At 40.9% G+C, this 16,882-nt stretch overlaps 1 protein-coding gene across 1 annotated transcript in view; it reads left to right on the top strand.

Moving 5' to 3' along the window:
- Positions 1-5,407: 5,407 nt before the first annotated feature.
- LOC136109114 (probable tRNA methyltransferase 9B) overlaps positions 5,408-16,882 on the top strand; it is a 34,837-nt gene continuing 23,362 nt past the window's right edge. Inside the window, exon 1 of the mRNA XM_071813282.1 lies at positions 5,408-5,520. Coding sequence (XP_071669383.1) covers positions 5,408-5,520 — 113 coding nt within the window. The remainder of the gene's footprint in view (positions 5,521-16,882) is intronic.

Here is a 16,882-nt window from a genome sequence, read left to right as displayed (position 1 = left end):
GGAGTTGAGCCCTCCCCCAGGCTGTCGCTGGGCTTCTTGGAGAGACCCAAAGTACCCCAAAACATGCTATAAAAGTTAAGCAACATGGGTGAGCAGAGATCCAACCCTTTAGAGCCTCTCTGGCTCACTTCTATGCTGTGCTGGCACAATTTTGACCTTGTTTGTAGTCATACACAAATTCTGGCCATGAATCAGGAGTGGGCATGGGCCAGGGACTTCCTTTGGTTGTAACCATCCATTACAGAGGGGTAAGAGGCTTTTCGTGGCTGTTCTGTCTCTGTTGGCTGTTGTGTCCCAGTGGCCTCAGTGCCAGCATGATCCTAAGCACATTTAATTTACTTCTGTTGACTGCAATACTACTGCCACAAGACACGGTGTCTATGGTCAGAATAACCCAAATGAAGAGCTGCATCATGTTTGGTTTGTTCTGGGGTTTCTTTTGGGGTTTTTTTTTGGTTGGTTGTTGGTTGGTTGGTTTCTTTTGTTTGTTGGTTTTGTTGTTTGTTTGGTGTGTTTTGTTTTTTAAATCTCTGTGTCTAGTTTATGCTGGGTTTGGAAAGAAACGGAGTTGAATGGGTTTTGTAATGGGACCCACTCTTGACCAAATTTGAATAGTTTATATTTTCTGGGAACATTGTCAGAAAACATGCGTTGGACTCCATCCACAGCTACTGTGCTTTGAGTACACGAACTAGATACTTTGAAAGTTGGGTATATCCACACAATCCAAAATTATGCCTTTGAATGCCGTGTTGGCATACCCTCAATTACACTGATGAAAACTTCTTTGCATCAAAGGAGCAGAAGTGGGCTAGAGATATTTTTATACATGCAACCCAGAAAGGGATGAGAGAGACATGTCATGTTACCCCTTTCTGAATGTGGTCCTCAGAACTGTAGGACACTTGGCTTCTGCATGTTCACCTTATTTTTGTGTGTGTGCAGCTGGATTTTCGCCCTCCATGCCTTGGGTTTTGTTGTGCTCATAGATGTCAAATGCAAATTTAGCCATGTTACCGGTTTAGAATAAATGGTAAAGATCTTGTCTACCTCACTATGTCCCATGACCTTTTTCTGAGAAAAAGGGAGTAGCATATCTTTTTTTTTTTTTTTTTCTATTTTTGTGTCTTTTTTTCTCTCTAAGAAGAAAGAAGATTGAGGAAAGCGTGCAGCATGACAGAGAGTGGAGACATATAACTGAAAACATGTCTGAAGTAATTCACCCCATTTTGTAAAGAAAAGTGTGTCAGAATGAAGTTTATCCTAATCTAATATTAGTAGTGTAATTACTCGGTGCTGTCCTCTCAGTCTCTGTCTACCCTTACTGTGTAGTTTTCTGGAGTCTTTCAGGTTCTGCTTGGCACTGTGTTTTTAAATTACTTAAGAATGAATAGAGTTGCATGTGGCTATTTTGCCTCTTCTCTCCACATGCACTCCAAGAGAATATGAGACTAGATTATTTTAGTATAATTGAATTGTTGTCTCCCAGTGATATCCCCACTGGTGGGATCTCTGCCAACGAGAAGTCAAATGCAGGACCTATTCATAGGTAGTGATTTTTCCTATTTTGTCAAACAAAGCTCAGTGACTGTTTTATTATTTCAGACCTTGCAGATATTATCCCTAACATAATATTAATAGTACACCTGTGCCCAGTAAGTTTTCTCCTGCATTAGGCATAAATCAGTATGGTGGAAAACAAGGAATTTTTGAAAAAGGCTGCTATAGACTCTGACCAGCATATTCATTTATTCCTCTGTTATTGGTGTAGTCTAACAGAATTGCTGCACAAGTGTTTATTGTTTAGTTTAGTTTAAGCAAGTTCTTGCAGAACAATGAACAAAGGGATTTGGGGATTTATACACTCTGTTATAAATACAGTGACATTTCCATGACCCTGTTTAGAAGAGTAAAGCTTCTATTTGTCTCTTGCTGATTCTGTCAACATTCACACAGTAAGTTCAGTAGAAATCCCTCAGGTATTCCAGTGTCAGACCACAAAGTCATTTCTGCCTTTTAAAGAAAATACCATGTTTCAAGGAACAGGGACTTCGGGGAATATTCCTCTGAAGTGGAGACGATGCAGCAATGCAGATGTAAAGAACTAAAAGGCTGGGCGCAGAACTGAAAAACGAGCAAAATGAAAAGACAAAATATATATTTATATATCTTCTGAGTTTTGTTACTTCAGTGAAATTCTGCAGCAACTCCACAACGTCTACAGAATTTCCTGGAATAGCTCAGATTAAAATATATGCCTGCCTGAAGATAAAATGAACCACAGTAAACAAAGAGAGGAGAAACACTAACCTCTGTTGGCAGCAGATAGTTGAGGAGGAAAAATAAATGCGATTATGAGTTTTTCAGACTCATTTAAACAAAGTCAATTATTACAGAATCCAATTACTTATTTCATTTCCTTGTTTCCAAAGGAACCATAATGCCTTGTGGGCTGGTCACTGCTTTCCCCAGTAATTTCTTAACATGCCGAGTGATTTTAACCAAAAGAACAGATGGGTAGAGGCTCACAGGTACTGTGTTCTGATGTGCAGGTGAAACTCAATGTGTGGGCAGAGGAAAAAGATCCAGACCTACCAAGGAACAAGTGGTTCTGGTTGAGCCTTTTACCATTTTGTCATACGCCGGCGACTGGCTCTTCCAGAGGTGTTTGCTGCCCACCAGGTCATGGATCTAAGTGTGTGTGATGCAGTGGAACACGCAGAACACTGAAATTATGAGAATCATATGAAATAGAAAGCGGAAAACTGTTTGTGACACACACAAATAATAGCTGAAGCATAAAAAGGGGGCATAAGGTAAGCACGGCACAGTACAGGTGCACAGCTCACCGCCCATCAGACTCTTCTCAGGGCTTTATAGGCATAATGGCACAGAGCAAAGACAGAAAGGGTCTGATGAATGGAAATCACACCTACTTATATCACAGAGCTGAAGTTTATTCTGTTGCCTAGAACTGGTGCTGAATTGAAGAAAGCGAAAGTCGTGATGGAGCAAGCTGCATCTCCCTCCTGCTGGGCTCCAGTAGTTATCTAGTATATGACAGCTGAAAACCACTGAAACCTGCCCTGTGACCCTAAAGGGAATTTTTCTCAGCCTGGGATTGGCAAAACACAGCACATTCCAGCTCCATTTCTTCCCCGCTTTGGTAGGTGGCAGTTCTCCCGTGTAAAGGCTTTTGGTATTTGCAAAATACCAACAAAGATAAGCTGCAACAAGAAGGATTGTTTCTCAAATTAGAATTTGGATTTGGATCTGGCTGTGTGGGATAAATTCTCATCATTGCATAATGAGCACAGGGCTAGTATTGATTCTGGTAATTTTCTTTCCATATTACCTGTACAATTTGAAGTACCAACTCTAACTCTCTTGGATTTTCATTTGTGTAATTGAGAAGACAGGAACTTTTTAATTCTCTTTCAAAATACTTCTTTTTAAAATATTTTTCCAGTCTTCAGCCTTTTGAAAAGGTATATATACTGAATATTTTTTCTCTAATTGGCTTAACTTTTGGAAGCAAATATTAATTGAAATTTCACACCCTTCAGTGATTCTTTTTGTTGCTTTGCAAAGGGGGCACACAATTTTAAAGCTTCATGTGATAAAGCCTATGGTACGATAACATCTGGAGATGAAAGCATTCAAAGTCCAGATTTTGAATCCCATTGCAGCAGAATATTTACTTGTCAGATCTTGCTTGTTGTCAATGTTGAAGTGCATGTAATTTCCTGCTAGGGAGGATTTTGGAATGCGAGGCTGCAGCAGTAATGAAGGAAATTTGTACAGTGGTTGAGCTGATAGTGGGAGTGTGAGAACTCTGCATTGTGAAGTCAACACAATGCCAGCATTAGTATTCAGATGAAATTTAGCCTTCTGTGAAGAGGCAGTTTGTGGAGATAAAACCTCACTGTGTTCATGCACCCTGTGAGCAGCTCTGTGGTATTTCAGTGGTGCAGTGCAAGTACTTTTTGGAGCATCGGTGCTGTTCATCCTTGGTGTGGGGTGCCCTCTTTTCTAACAAATAGATAACTAAGCACTGTTTTAGCTGATTAAGGTTGAATGGTATTATTTTATCAGGGACTTTTTAGCATGGCGTGTTGTGGTAGAACAAGGGTTAAAGGTTTTAAACTAAAAAAGAAGAGATTCAGGCTGGACATGAGGAAGAAATTTTTTACAATGAAGGTGGTAAAACACCATCCCAGGTTACCCTGAGAGGTGGTAGATGCCTCATCCCTGGAGACATTCCAGGCCTGGCTGGACAAGGCTCCGAGCAACCTGATCTAGTTGAAGATGTCCATGCTCATGGCAGGGGGGTTAGACCAGATGAACTTTAAAGGTCTTTTCCAACGCAAACTATTCTTTGATTCTGTGATTTTAGGGGTTTTTTTAAATCCTGTTAAGAAAGGATGAAGCAGAAAATCGTATAAAATCAGAGCTTAAAATGGAAGATACTTTGGCTGGAAGCAGTAGTAGTTGTTGTTGCACAGTTACAGTAGCACTTTTGGGGTGCTTAGGGTGCCAGACCATGGACTGGGTCTCTGCTGTGCAAGGCAGCAGTAAGCCATGAACAAAAGAGCTTGCAATTCATCTCCATAGCCTTTTGCATGTGAATGTGAATAGCCGTGTTCCAGGGACTGGGTTTTTCCTTGGCATGGTGCTGTGCCCAAAGAAAGAAAACTGTACTAGTTCAGCTAATGCAGTTTTTCAATTTCCGGTACAATTGTATTACCCGTGTGTAACTGCATCAGAATAAGTATTTTGTACTGAACAGTAGCAGAGAGCAGTGTGCTCACGTCTGTCACAAAGGTGACCTGGGCTGTGATTCAAGAAACAGCACAGGGTTGATGGCAGGCAGGGTAGTAAAGGAAACAGGGTGACAATTCTGGGCCAGTAGCAGCCTCAGACAGTGGCCTAAACACTGCCTTGTATTTTGTGGCATCCGGGTGGATTCTGTACCCATTTCCCAGACAACAGTTGGCATCCTGCAAGTCAGAGAGACAGGGATAAAGCTGGGAATTCACTTGATCTTCCCTGCAATCCCCTGCTGCCTCCTTTTGATTCAGCATCTTTATACATCGCCTGCTCACGCAGACTGGCCCAAGGAAAGCTTTGGAGGGAGCAGGAGGTGGAAACACACGGCTTATGTCTGCTCAGAGAGAAGTCCTTCATAGCAATGACCACATGATTTCTTAAGAATTGTTCTACAGTAGGAGAATGGGAAATTTACCCCAAATAAAGAAGCAGTGTGGCAATTATTTTAATCAACTATTTTGAGTATCTCAGCTGGAGCCTGTGGAGTTCTCGTTTGGCCTCCATTGTATCGAGGTATTCTGCAAAGTGTAGGGAATTGGTGAAAAATAACAATCTCTGATCAACAGGTAAGCTCGTCATGACGTATGCTCTCAGGTCCTCCTGCACCATCATCCACCTGGAATCCACAGCATATGCCTTCAATCTGGGGAAAGCAGAGCTCACTAAAACTTTGCTGAGTAGTGGGAGGTGGTAAAATGAAAACTAGAATACAGCCAGCTGCCAAAAATTGTGTTTCTCTGATGTATTAGAGTTCTTTGAAAGCACCTTCAAGCTAGTGTGGAAAGAACAAATGGACATAGTTCTATCCTTTTGAAAAGTTTTGATAAAGTTTTTCACAGGAGTTGCTGAGTAAACTTAGAAACCACAGAGTAATAGGTGAAGTCTTGTAGTAGACTAAAAATAGACTAATATCTAGAAAAAAACAGCTGGGTGTTGTAATAAACTGTCCATTCTAGGTGGGCAGATGAGCTCATGTGTTGTCCTGTGAGCTGAAACAATGGTAAATGTATTCATAGGTTAAATACGCCAATGACATATAGAGGGAAATGTAACCTGTCAGATAAGTAATTGAGTTGCAAGGCAGACTAAGCATTTACATTAAAATTGTAACTTATTTTTTCAATAGTTGAGCAGTTTGGAGAATTGCCTCTTCTGTTGTTTATATTTGTACATAAACAAAATCCTCAGAAAGCGGGACACTGTTGGATAAAGGGCCCAGTGGGGTTTTTGGCCCCTAAGCCTGAGTCAGCTAGTGCCCAGTCTGCCTACACCCAGTCAAAACAGCGGGATTTGTCTGGTTGGTTTGTTTTGCAAGGATTTGGATCTGACCACATGTAGGCAACATGTTTTAGCCATCTTCAGGACCACACAAGCGCTTGTGCTGAGAAGCAGCAAATTGCAGGAGCACAAGGCGGGAGATGGGAGTGGGAGGAAAATAAATTACCTGGCAAAAGGTTAGAATTCTTTCTGTATTAATATTATAAATTTAACAGCTGTTCTATAGGTTTCTCCTTATTGACATTACAAGCCTATTGCCTGGCCAACATTGACTAATTTAGAGGACAATTATTTTCCCATTGGCATCAATGAGATCAGACTAGGGCCCCAAATACTTCTGTGTAGGATTGGTGTCACAGCAGATTTAATAAAGCTGGAATTTATATTCTAGAGAAGAATAGCAAGATAGGGAGGATGCAACACCGTCAAAAGTCTCATGAAACAGCTAGAAACCAAGACAGGAACAAAAAGCATTTCATAAAATATAACTGAAGTAGCCCATTTTTATAGAAAGGTGGCAAATATTTTTGAAACAGAGGAACAACCATGTAGTGCAGGGAAAAATAAAAAAAAAAGTAAAACGCTAATTTAAAATTAGTAACATTGTTTTTAAACAAACTTTTTTTAATTTAAAAGCATATATATTATACTACATACATGTTATTTTACATGTCCGTAAGCATATTCTATGCCATTTAACATGTGGCTGCCTTTCGTAGTTATTTGTGGTTTCATTCAAACTGGGGGGAAGAAGACAGAGCAATCCCAAATTTATTCTAAGTAGGATGATAATAGAGGTTATCACTCCCAGGAATTCAGAAGAGTGGAGAGATTCTTCCCCTCCCTCCCGTGGGCTGTCCTGGCGTCACATACAGGTTTCCCCCAAGGTTTCTGGCATGTGCTGCAGCCAAAGATAAATATCCAGAAAGGAGGCACCTGTGGCCTCTCTGCCAGTGCAGCACTTGCTTTGTTTCTGGGATAAAACTTGGACCTGCAGAAATGTTTATGAGCCATTACTGATATAATGTGGCCCAAATTAATCTTTTTTTATCTGTTCCAGTTAATGATACTTAAAAATTCAGTAGTCAGTAGAGAATAACTGTGCTTTTAAGTATTTTTAATTTTCCAAATGCATAACTTGAGTTTGTAATTAAAAGAAAGGCACCTTTACTTTCTATGAAATAATTTTTTGGGCCTCCCAAGATATGAATTATACTGAAAGACTAAATGTCGTATAATTAACACTAATTTACATGCATACTAGTGCTCTGTGCTAGTGGAATCAGATCCATTCATCCATGTGTCTCAGGATTTTTACTGGTAAGAAATAATGAAGGTTTTTCTATAATATAGACAGAAGAGAGGGGTGAAAAAGAAATCTCATTCCATCTTTTTGACCCAGAGTCCTGTGAATTGGTCAGTATCTGTCATGAGCTGCTTCTGCAGCTGCTTCATTCAGTGTTGTCTGTGGCCCCATTTACAACCTTGCCCCCTCAAGGTCATTCTTGCTGTGGAAAATCACTTGCACCGTGAGAGCCATAAAGATGTAGATATGTTGCATTTGCTCAAGCCATGAGGGTGGGAACAAACAGTTTACAGGAGCCGCTTATGCAAAAAGGCCAGGCACTGCTCTCCCCAGAGTACTTTCAACAGAAATGAAAACCCTGCAGATGACTTAGAGATCTGAAACTTCTATATTGTATTATTGCAAAAATATTTTTTTCGTGTCTCGCTGTAGTTCACCAGGATTTTCACCTCCTGAGTGGACTCTGAAAGTTTTATTGACTTGTCAAGCTCTAAAAGGTCATGATATCAAACATATTCGTCTTTTATAGACATTTTCAATTGTCCTGGTTTCATCTAATAGCTACTGTAGGAGACGATTCTTCTGAAAAGCACGAATGACTGTTCTAATAGGGGACATATATTTCAGATTCCAGGAAGGTTTAATATCTGTCTAAGCAGCAAAAGTTTTCCTTTCTCTTAGAAGCTTGGATTGATGTCATCCTGCATGGAACAGATGCTTTGACATTGAACTTCTCTGATTATTTTGCCATACAAGAAGCTATAGGCTACTTTATTCACCAGCTGGTCATAACTCTGTTGTCTTTTCTTGTTCCAATCGATGTGGAAAAATGTGGAGAAAAATTATGAGAGATTTTCCTTTGCCATTTTTTCCTTTTATTTCATGATAGAATGTTACTGAATTTTTGGCACCCTACATCCTATCGCATTCCTGAGGCCAAGGACACTGGGTAGGACAGATTTTACAGGCAAGAGAATTACTATTCTTTGTCATCAGTTATAGTCCTCTTGGGGACATTGAAAATTTATTTTGGCTTTAGAAGAATGTCCTTTATTTTGACTTGCAAAACAATATTTATTCCAAAATGCATTTCCTACAGCAGACTGTAATATTTTTTTAAATCTCTTTATATTGTTTTACATAAAGTGGCTGGGCAATTGGTAACAAGTTCACTCAAGAGAAACAAATCACTAACAATGCTTACTATTTTTTTTCTCTTTTCTGTTGTGAATCTTGTTTTCTTTAGTGATTTGTATACCAAAACTCTTTCAGAATATTCATTTGACTTTAAAACTTAATGTTTAAGATGCTGTAGTGCAATATGACTCAACACTTCATCTTCACACATAGACAAACATTTTCTACAGATCACATTACATTTGTCTATTTATGAGGACTACTTTGTGAATTTTCTAATAAATAAAAGACCATATTTGATTGTCTTTCAGACTAATTTTTACCATCCTCACTGAGATGGGTAGAAAAGAAGGGAGACCACTTTACAGGTTTTATGCCAAAGTAAAATTGCTTCATAATTCTGCTAATGTGGCTAAGAGATTTTGGCCCTTCTCTGTCACAGGAATGTACCACCCTGTCCTGACAAGAATACTCAGTACACAGGCATGAAGGTGTCTTTGGTCATTAGTGGACACACACACATGCACAGACAGTGTCTTCTGGCAGAGGAATGTAGTGCCATAATCTGCTGGAAGTGGGTATCAGACATCCGACCCTGTTCCATCTTGCTTTCAGCTGAAGTTGCTTGGGACAGCAGAGGTAAGAAGTCTTCCAGAGTCAGCAGGTGTCAGATGAAATGGTGTTAGAGAGAAAATAACATTAGAAAGAAAGCAGAATATCAAATTGGTTTATGGGATTAACTACAGTAGCAAGCAAGGAGACAAAGACTGACATGAGAACAATGCAACTACCACCAAAGTGAGTCCCCCTTGTGGAATGAATGACCACACCTAGTTGAACTTTGCTGAATTGGACTAGATACAGAGAATGAAGAGTTAACAGAAGATGACATGGAACTTCCCCGTTCAAATGTTTTTTGGGGAAAAAATTATGAGATGAAACAAAAACATTGAACATTCTTCAGGCAGTAGCTGGGGAGTTTCTGAATCTTTCTGGGCTGCCTAGAGATTTTGAAAACCAACTTACTACTGAGAGGCCAGGTCCTTTATGCAGCTTTAAAAAATGCAAACAGTGGATTTATTTTTCCAACTGTGATGCAGAAAACAGAGCTCTGACTTCCCACAGTTCCCTCCCCTCCATTTCATCCTGCACTTCATCCTTCTTGAAATGCCATTTCATGTCCACCCCCACCACTTCTCTACAACAGCAGCCGGGGCTCCTCCACCTCAGGCAGTAAATTTATAAATTTTACATGGCTTCCAAATCTCTTGCACACCAAGACTTTCTGAGACTGAAATCAATCAGCTTCTTGGCTCAGGGACACAAGACCCTCATCCTCATCAGAAGGGATGGGGCTCCCTGAGTCAAGCCTGGGCTTCTGCAGTATGAAGTGCAGAAAAATCCCATAAGCTCACTGAGCAAAATGTGGTCTTTACCTTAGGCTAGCTTTAGTCACATGTGGGAGGACAGGATTCTGCTGGGATATTTGCAGTCCTAAGTCTGAGTCTTCAGTGACCCCGCATTTAATTTTGACTGCTCTCGTTTTGTTGTTTAGCACTTTGGCAAGGAGATGAGCACACTCTACTGATCTGTCTTGTCCTAACTGATACACAGAACACACAGCTCTTGTCAGTCACCAATTGGTACAAAGTCACATCAGTTTAAGATATGGCCTGTAGCATTTTGGCTAATATCTTTAACTGTATCCATATCCTGGAAATAACTACAGCTCACGGAATGGTTTTAAAACATCTATAAACCTGAGGAGTATAGCAACTACAGTAATGGCTTCAATAAAAGTATGTTCAGTGCCAGATTATTAATCCAGTCATGCTAGTATAGAGCCAGAGTAATTCCATTGATGTCATTGGAGTCACTTTGGCATTACGTTATCAGGACACACATCAAACCTTAGCTTACAAATGGCTCCATATTGCTTTGAAATTTTTATTATTTCCCTTTTTTCTCACCTGTTTTCTTTATATCATATTTGTTTGGTCTTAAGAAAATAATTCAGAATTTATCTACAGCCCTTCTGTATTTTTTTTTGGTCTGAAGTCAGTTGTAGAGGGGTTTGTTTTCTTCTGAAAACAGAAAGAAGTAGCAAACAAGCTGCCATTCTTTTCTTTCTATTTTAAGAGCTAGCAGCCAAGAGCTCCCATTCTTTAGATTTCTGAAGGGTTTTATCTTTTTTAAGTTGAAAGGTATTGCAAAGTGAACATCGTTTTTTCTGTTTTCATCCCAGCAAGAAGAACCTGGGGACTGTGCAAGCTACTATTTGCAGACAGGCTAAATTCTGGAGGCCTCCAAGGCTGGGCCCTTGCAGCTCCTGTAGCTGTCAGAAGTAATTCTGGCCAGAGACATCGCAGCTTTGTATTCAGCATAATTCAAGCAACCGCTTGGAATTGTTTTCATATAAGGAACAAAACAATAAGCATTGAGATTTTATTATTGAAAGCAGCTGCAGAAGAGGAAGTCCTGCAGCCAGGGGTTAGTTAGTAAATCCTGCTCTGGACATTTTAGTACTGCAATTCAAATCTCATGATCTTTTCTGTGAAGCTGGAAGCAATTTTGCACTATCTTCTTCCTTTTCTGTTCCATTCTTCCCTAAAGTATTGAATCTGTGAAAGCAAATTTAGAAATGTTGGAAGCCCTGCTGTGATCTCACAACTATCTGTGAGAGTATAACAGGTTGTATATACTGCCTTCATAAATTTGATGAGCTGTGCATTGTAAAACCAGCTAAGCGAGGCTAGAGCTGGAATTCGTTGTTGAAACTCTTGCCAGCTTCAGTGGACTTGGATGCATGTATTTCAGTGAGCTGCAGTTGTTTACAATGAGATTCTTTCTGCTTTAGCTGGGGCACTGCTACACCAACCATGTGTCCAGGTGGCCAAAAGGGCATCAAGAATAGTGTGGCCAGCAGCACAGAGGCAGTGATCATCCCCCTGGTGAGGCAGCACCTCAAATACCATGTTCAGTTTGGGGCCCCTTACTACAGGAAAGACATTGAGGTGCTGGAGTGAGTTCAGAGAAGGGCAACGAAGCCGGTGAGGGGCCTGGAGCACAAGTCTGATGAGGAGCGGCTGAGGGAACTGGGGCTGTTCAGCCTGAAGAAAAGGAGTCTGAGGGGAGACCTGATCGCTGTCTACAACTACCTGAAAGGAGGTTGTAGCATGGAGGGTGTTGGTCTCTTCTCCCAAATAACAAGTGATAGGATGAGAAGAAATGGCCTCAAGTTGTGCAAGGAGAGGTTTAGGTGGGATATTAGGAAAAATTTATTTACAGAAAGGGTTGACAGACATTGAAACAGAATGCCCAGGGAAGTGGTGGAGTCACCATCCCCGAGGTGTTTAAAAGAAATGTAGATGAGGTTCTTAAGGACATAGTTTAGTGACAGTGTTAGGTTAATCGCTGGACTCAATGATCTGGAGTGTCTTTTCCAACCAAAATGATTCTATGATTCTGTGTTGCTTGCTCAGATGTAGGAGAGCAAAGAGGAGGGGACAGTGGGTCAGGCAACTCAATAAGTCTGTTTACTAGGATTTACATGGGGTTTATATGCCTGTATCTCATTTCAGGTGAGTCATCTCCTTAGGTTAGGCCAGATTATACCACTAAACTTTCTGTTATCTTGCATTTGGGATATTTTTACAGTACTAACAAATGTGACCCAAGATGGCAGAGCTATAACCAACAGGGCCGTGGCCTGCTCACTTGCCATGCTTGCTGTGGCAGGTTCCTGTACATCCCCTGGCTGGGCTGCTGTGCAGCTCTCTCCCCACTGCCTCCACTCTCACAGCTGTGTCTTCTTCAGGATTTTTTTTTTTTGAGGGGAGCCCTAATCTGTTGGACAACTTTGTTTTCTTGTCCTTACACGTCAGATTACTCATCTCCCTCTGAACTTCGTGAATGTTGGTCGTTCTATTTATGCACACATTTTTCCTTACTCTTTCACCTTCTCCCAGGTGCCTATTCTGTCATTTCAGGTTTTTGGCTGCCTTTTCTGAGCTGGTTCTTGGCATGCATTGTGTAAGGGTGTGCAGTAGCACAGAAGAAGCAGGGGTAGGGACAGAAGCTTCTGGTAGTTTAGAATGACTCCTCCAAGATGGGAAGCTGTGACATTTCTAAACGGATGTGAAGTTTTAACAACAGTCTAAACTAATGTGAAATCAGGTTATTGACTTCTGTTCCAGGACCTGATGATGCTTCAATACCTGCTTTGATGTTTCATTTTCTCTGTGTTTTTTTCAGGCTCTGCAGTTAAAAGAAAGCAGTAATAGAGGTGGGGAAAGGAGAAGCTTGTTAAAATTATCTTAAATCAAAAGCTAAGAAATTGACTATTACAATGCCAAAACTGCAGCTGTCAGTAACAAAATTAAGTACACCATTCCATTTGGATAAAATTGTGCAACTTAATCCAATTTATTATTCAGATGCCTTGTTTACAATGCTGAAGTTTTAATGAAAACAAATTTATTTTAGTTCCATGTCTTCTGCTCTTTTGTTCTCAGGAGGGAATATGAGGAATATGAGGGAATATGCCTCTCCATGGCAAATGTCCCACGGGCTAAGCAGGGGAGTTACAAAGAAGGAGCTTCCCCCACAGCTGAATTGGCAGGACTCAATCGTTTAAGTATGAACCAGACTGGTTTTCTCTCCACTTACATAAATCCATAATACTTAAATCTGTAGCCCTTCACTGCTGAATTACTGCTAGTGGTTTCCAAATACAAACCCTTTATTAAATAAACCAGGATCAGATGACGTGTTGGAGCACAGATGACTAGTGCTGCTATAGATTGCTTCTATCTGAAAAACACAGATTCATAAGGGGATGCTGGACACATGCAAGAAAGGATTACCAGGCACAGATGGCAGTGCTCATTTATAGCAGTCAAGCAAGGATGTAATAGTATTAACAGGTGAAGGGTTTTGTTTTGTACATGAAGAAAGTGAAACCCATCACACGGAGATGCAGAAGAGAAAGTCATTGATACAAGCAACTGGCAGTATTTTCCTGCCTAGTTCATTTGACAATGAACATTAGTGAAGATGGTTGAGCTATTCCCATGTGAATGAGCATTTTAACCCATCTTTTGTTGCTGTCTTGAGCCCTAGCTGGGGAGGAGAAGGAGGAATAAAAGAGTATGACATCATGTCAGTAGGGACTCTCACAAGTCTGTCTGTATTGCCCACACTCTACCAATATGTTGTGTGCCAGTGTCTACATGAAGGCCAGTGCATTTCACAGAATTTTCTAAGAGCCAGACAGGCTGCCAGTCCCACTTTTCCACAGCATCATCTCCTTTACTCCAAAGAAGCAGGTAAAAATATTGAGATGTGATACTTCAGTGATGCCTTGGGAAAAAATTCCCCATGGGTGATAGACACATGTTGGATTGCCTCTTAAATAAAATCTAAGCAAGCTCACTTATAGCCTCTTCAGACTGTTTTTTAAAATGTGTCTTTACTCAGGATCCTTACTGTAACTGTAGGGTCTTTGAGGATGGAAAAGAACAGAGTAAGAACTTTCCATGTCTATTAATCCAAAGTGGAAAGTGTAGGGATTAAAGCTGTAAAAACACATGCATTTCCAAGCAAATAATTGGCCACTTTGAACAGACTATCAAACTTCCAGACCTGCAACATGTAAACAATTTTTTCTGACTTGTTTATATCACAAGGTGGTATGTCTGACACTCTGCTACAAAAAAAATACCTGGTGACTAGTTACTTCCAGTTCAAGTGTTACAGCTGCATGTTCAGGTCATTTCACCTCTTTTGTTTGCATGCTACAAATCAAAAATTCTGGTACTGGTTTACAGTCAAGAAATTATCAGAGTTTTTGTGAAAGGAAATGTTGAAACCACATTTTTCTCTGAAAATGCCATAGATAATTGATTTTTTTTTTTTTAAGAATTCTCATTCCAATAGTCAGCTCACTGAACTGTGGTCAGTGTATGTTTTCCTGACTATCTGATTATTTGCCTTTGTCCATAGTATGCCTTTTTTGTTCGCTTCTTTGTTATTAAACAGGAAGTTATATATTGAAAATTATTTCACATGACGTCTCTGTTCCCATCCGTCCCTGAACTGTAAAATGGTGTCATGTACTGTTTTGTTCTGCTGACTAACTGCATCTACATCTATGAAATGATTCAGTCTTCAGTGGCCAGAGGCTCATCTTATTATTTTCTTCCCCTTAAATAACTCTTTAAAGAAAACATTGAATATGAAAATGCGTTTCATTGGTTATTGACTTTTTCTTTTTAAATAAACTGTTATCTTTCTGAATATAATTCACTTCTTCGAGGCTGAAATTCTGTGTGTAAATATTAGCTTGATTAATGGAAATTGTATGCATAAAAGCTTAAGGACAGTGCTGGAAATCTTTCCACCGCTTTGTTCCCAGCTACAGTTCCTTCTTAGTACCTCAGGCTTGAGGGGCAGGATTTGGCCATAGTGCAACTTACAGAAATCAGTGCAACTGCAGAAATAGTGCAACTGCACTGCTGGACCTCATCATCACTAACAAGGAGGGTCTGGTTGAAACGGTAAAGGTTGAGGGCTGCCTTGGTTGCAGCGACCATGCAATGGTGGAGGTTCAGGATCTTGTGTGGCAGGAGCAGAATAGCAAGCAGAATTGCAACTCTGGACTTCAGCAGGGTAGACTTTGGCCTTTTCAAGCAATTGCGAAGGGAAATCCCATGGGCAAGGCTGCTTGAAGGTAAAGGGGCCCAAGATAGTTGGTTAGCATTCAGGGACTGCTTCTACCATGCTCAAGATCAGAGCATCCCGACATGTAGGAAGTCAAGGAAGGGAGCCAGGAGACCTGCGTGGTTAAACAGGGAACTGCTGGGTAAGCTCAAGTGGAAGAGGAGCGTTTACAGATCATGGAAGGAGGGGCTGGCTACTTGGGAAGAATATAAGGCTGTTGTCAGAGCGTGTAGGGAAGCAACTAGGAAAGTTGAGGCCTCCTTAGAATTAAACCTGGCGAGAGGGGTCAAGGACAGCAGGAAGAGCTTTTTCAAATACATGGCAGATAAAACTAACACCAGAGGCAATGTAGGCCCACTGATGAATGAGGTGGATGCAGGTGACAGCAGATACAGAGAAGGCAGAGTTACTGAATGCCTTCTTTGTCTCTGCCTACTCTGCCAGAAGCTGTCCTGAGGAGCCCCATACCCCTGGGGCCCCAGAGGAAGTCAGGACAATGGAGGAGTTTGCCTTGGTTGATGAGGACTGGGTTAGGGAGCAGTTAGGCAATCTGGACATCCATAAATCCATGGGTCCAGATGGGATGGACCCGTGGGTGCTGAGGGAGCTGGCTGAGGTCATTGCTGGACCGCTCTCCATCATCTTTGCCAAGTCTTGGGAAATGGGAGAGGTGCCTGTGGACTGGAGGAAAGCAAATGTCACTCCAGTCTTCAAAACGTGCAAGAAGGAGGACCCAGGTAAGTATAGACTGGTCATCCCCCCTCCATCCCTGGGAAAGTGATGAAACAATTTATCCTTAGTGGCATCTCAAGGCTTATCAAGGATAACAGGGTCATTAGAGGCAGTCACCATGGCTTTACCAAGGTGAAGTCATACTTAACCAACCTCATAGCCTTTTATGAGGACATAATGAGATCGGTAGATGATGGCAGAATGGTGGATGTGGTCTACCTTGACTTCAGTAAAGCATTTGACACAGTCTCCCACAGCATCCCCACAGCTAAACTGAGGGAATGCGGTCTGGACGATCAGATAGTGAGGGTGAGTGACATGAAGATGGAGCCAGGCTCTTCTTAGTGACAACCAACAGTAGGACAAGGGGTAATGGGTTCAAACTGGAACACAAGAAGTTCCACTTAAATTTGAGAAGAAACTTCTTCTCAGTAAGGGTAACAGAGCACTGGAACAGGCTGCCCAGGTGGGTTGTGGAATCTCCTACTCTGGAGACATTCAAAACCCGCCTGGACGCATTCCTTTGTAGCCTCATCTAGGTGTTCCTGCTCCAGCAGGGGAATTGGACTAGATGATCTTTTGAGGTCACTTCCAATCCCTAACATTCTGTGATTCTGTGAAATATATCCCTGGAGCAGGGACAGAGAAGTACTAAATATGCAAGAACTTCTGTTTAATACTTTCAATTTTATGCTTTCCATTTGTATAATCATGTCAATTTTATAATGGCATAAAGTAGCACTAAAACATTAAATCCAGCATAATCCAATTACAATTAATATTTCTCTCTTTCAGGCATGTCTTATTCTTACATAGGAGAAAAATCACCAAATGTGATTATTTTATGGATTCACATATACACTCAGTACCTTAAGTCAG

The sequence above is a fragment of the Patagioenas fasciata genome, chromosome 1, assembly GCF_037038585.1.
Source record: "Patagioenas fasciata isolate bPatFas1 chromosome 1, bPatFas1.hap1, whole genome shotgun sequence".
Lineage (NCBI taxonomy): Eukaryota > Metazoa > Chordata > Aves > Columbiformes > Columbidae > Patagioenas > Patagioenas fasciata.
Note: the sequence above shows the minus strand (reverse complement) of the source record. Positions and strands in the feature narration are given on the sequence as shown.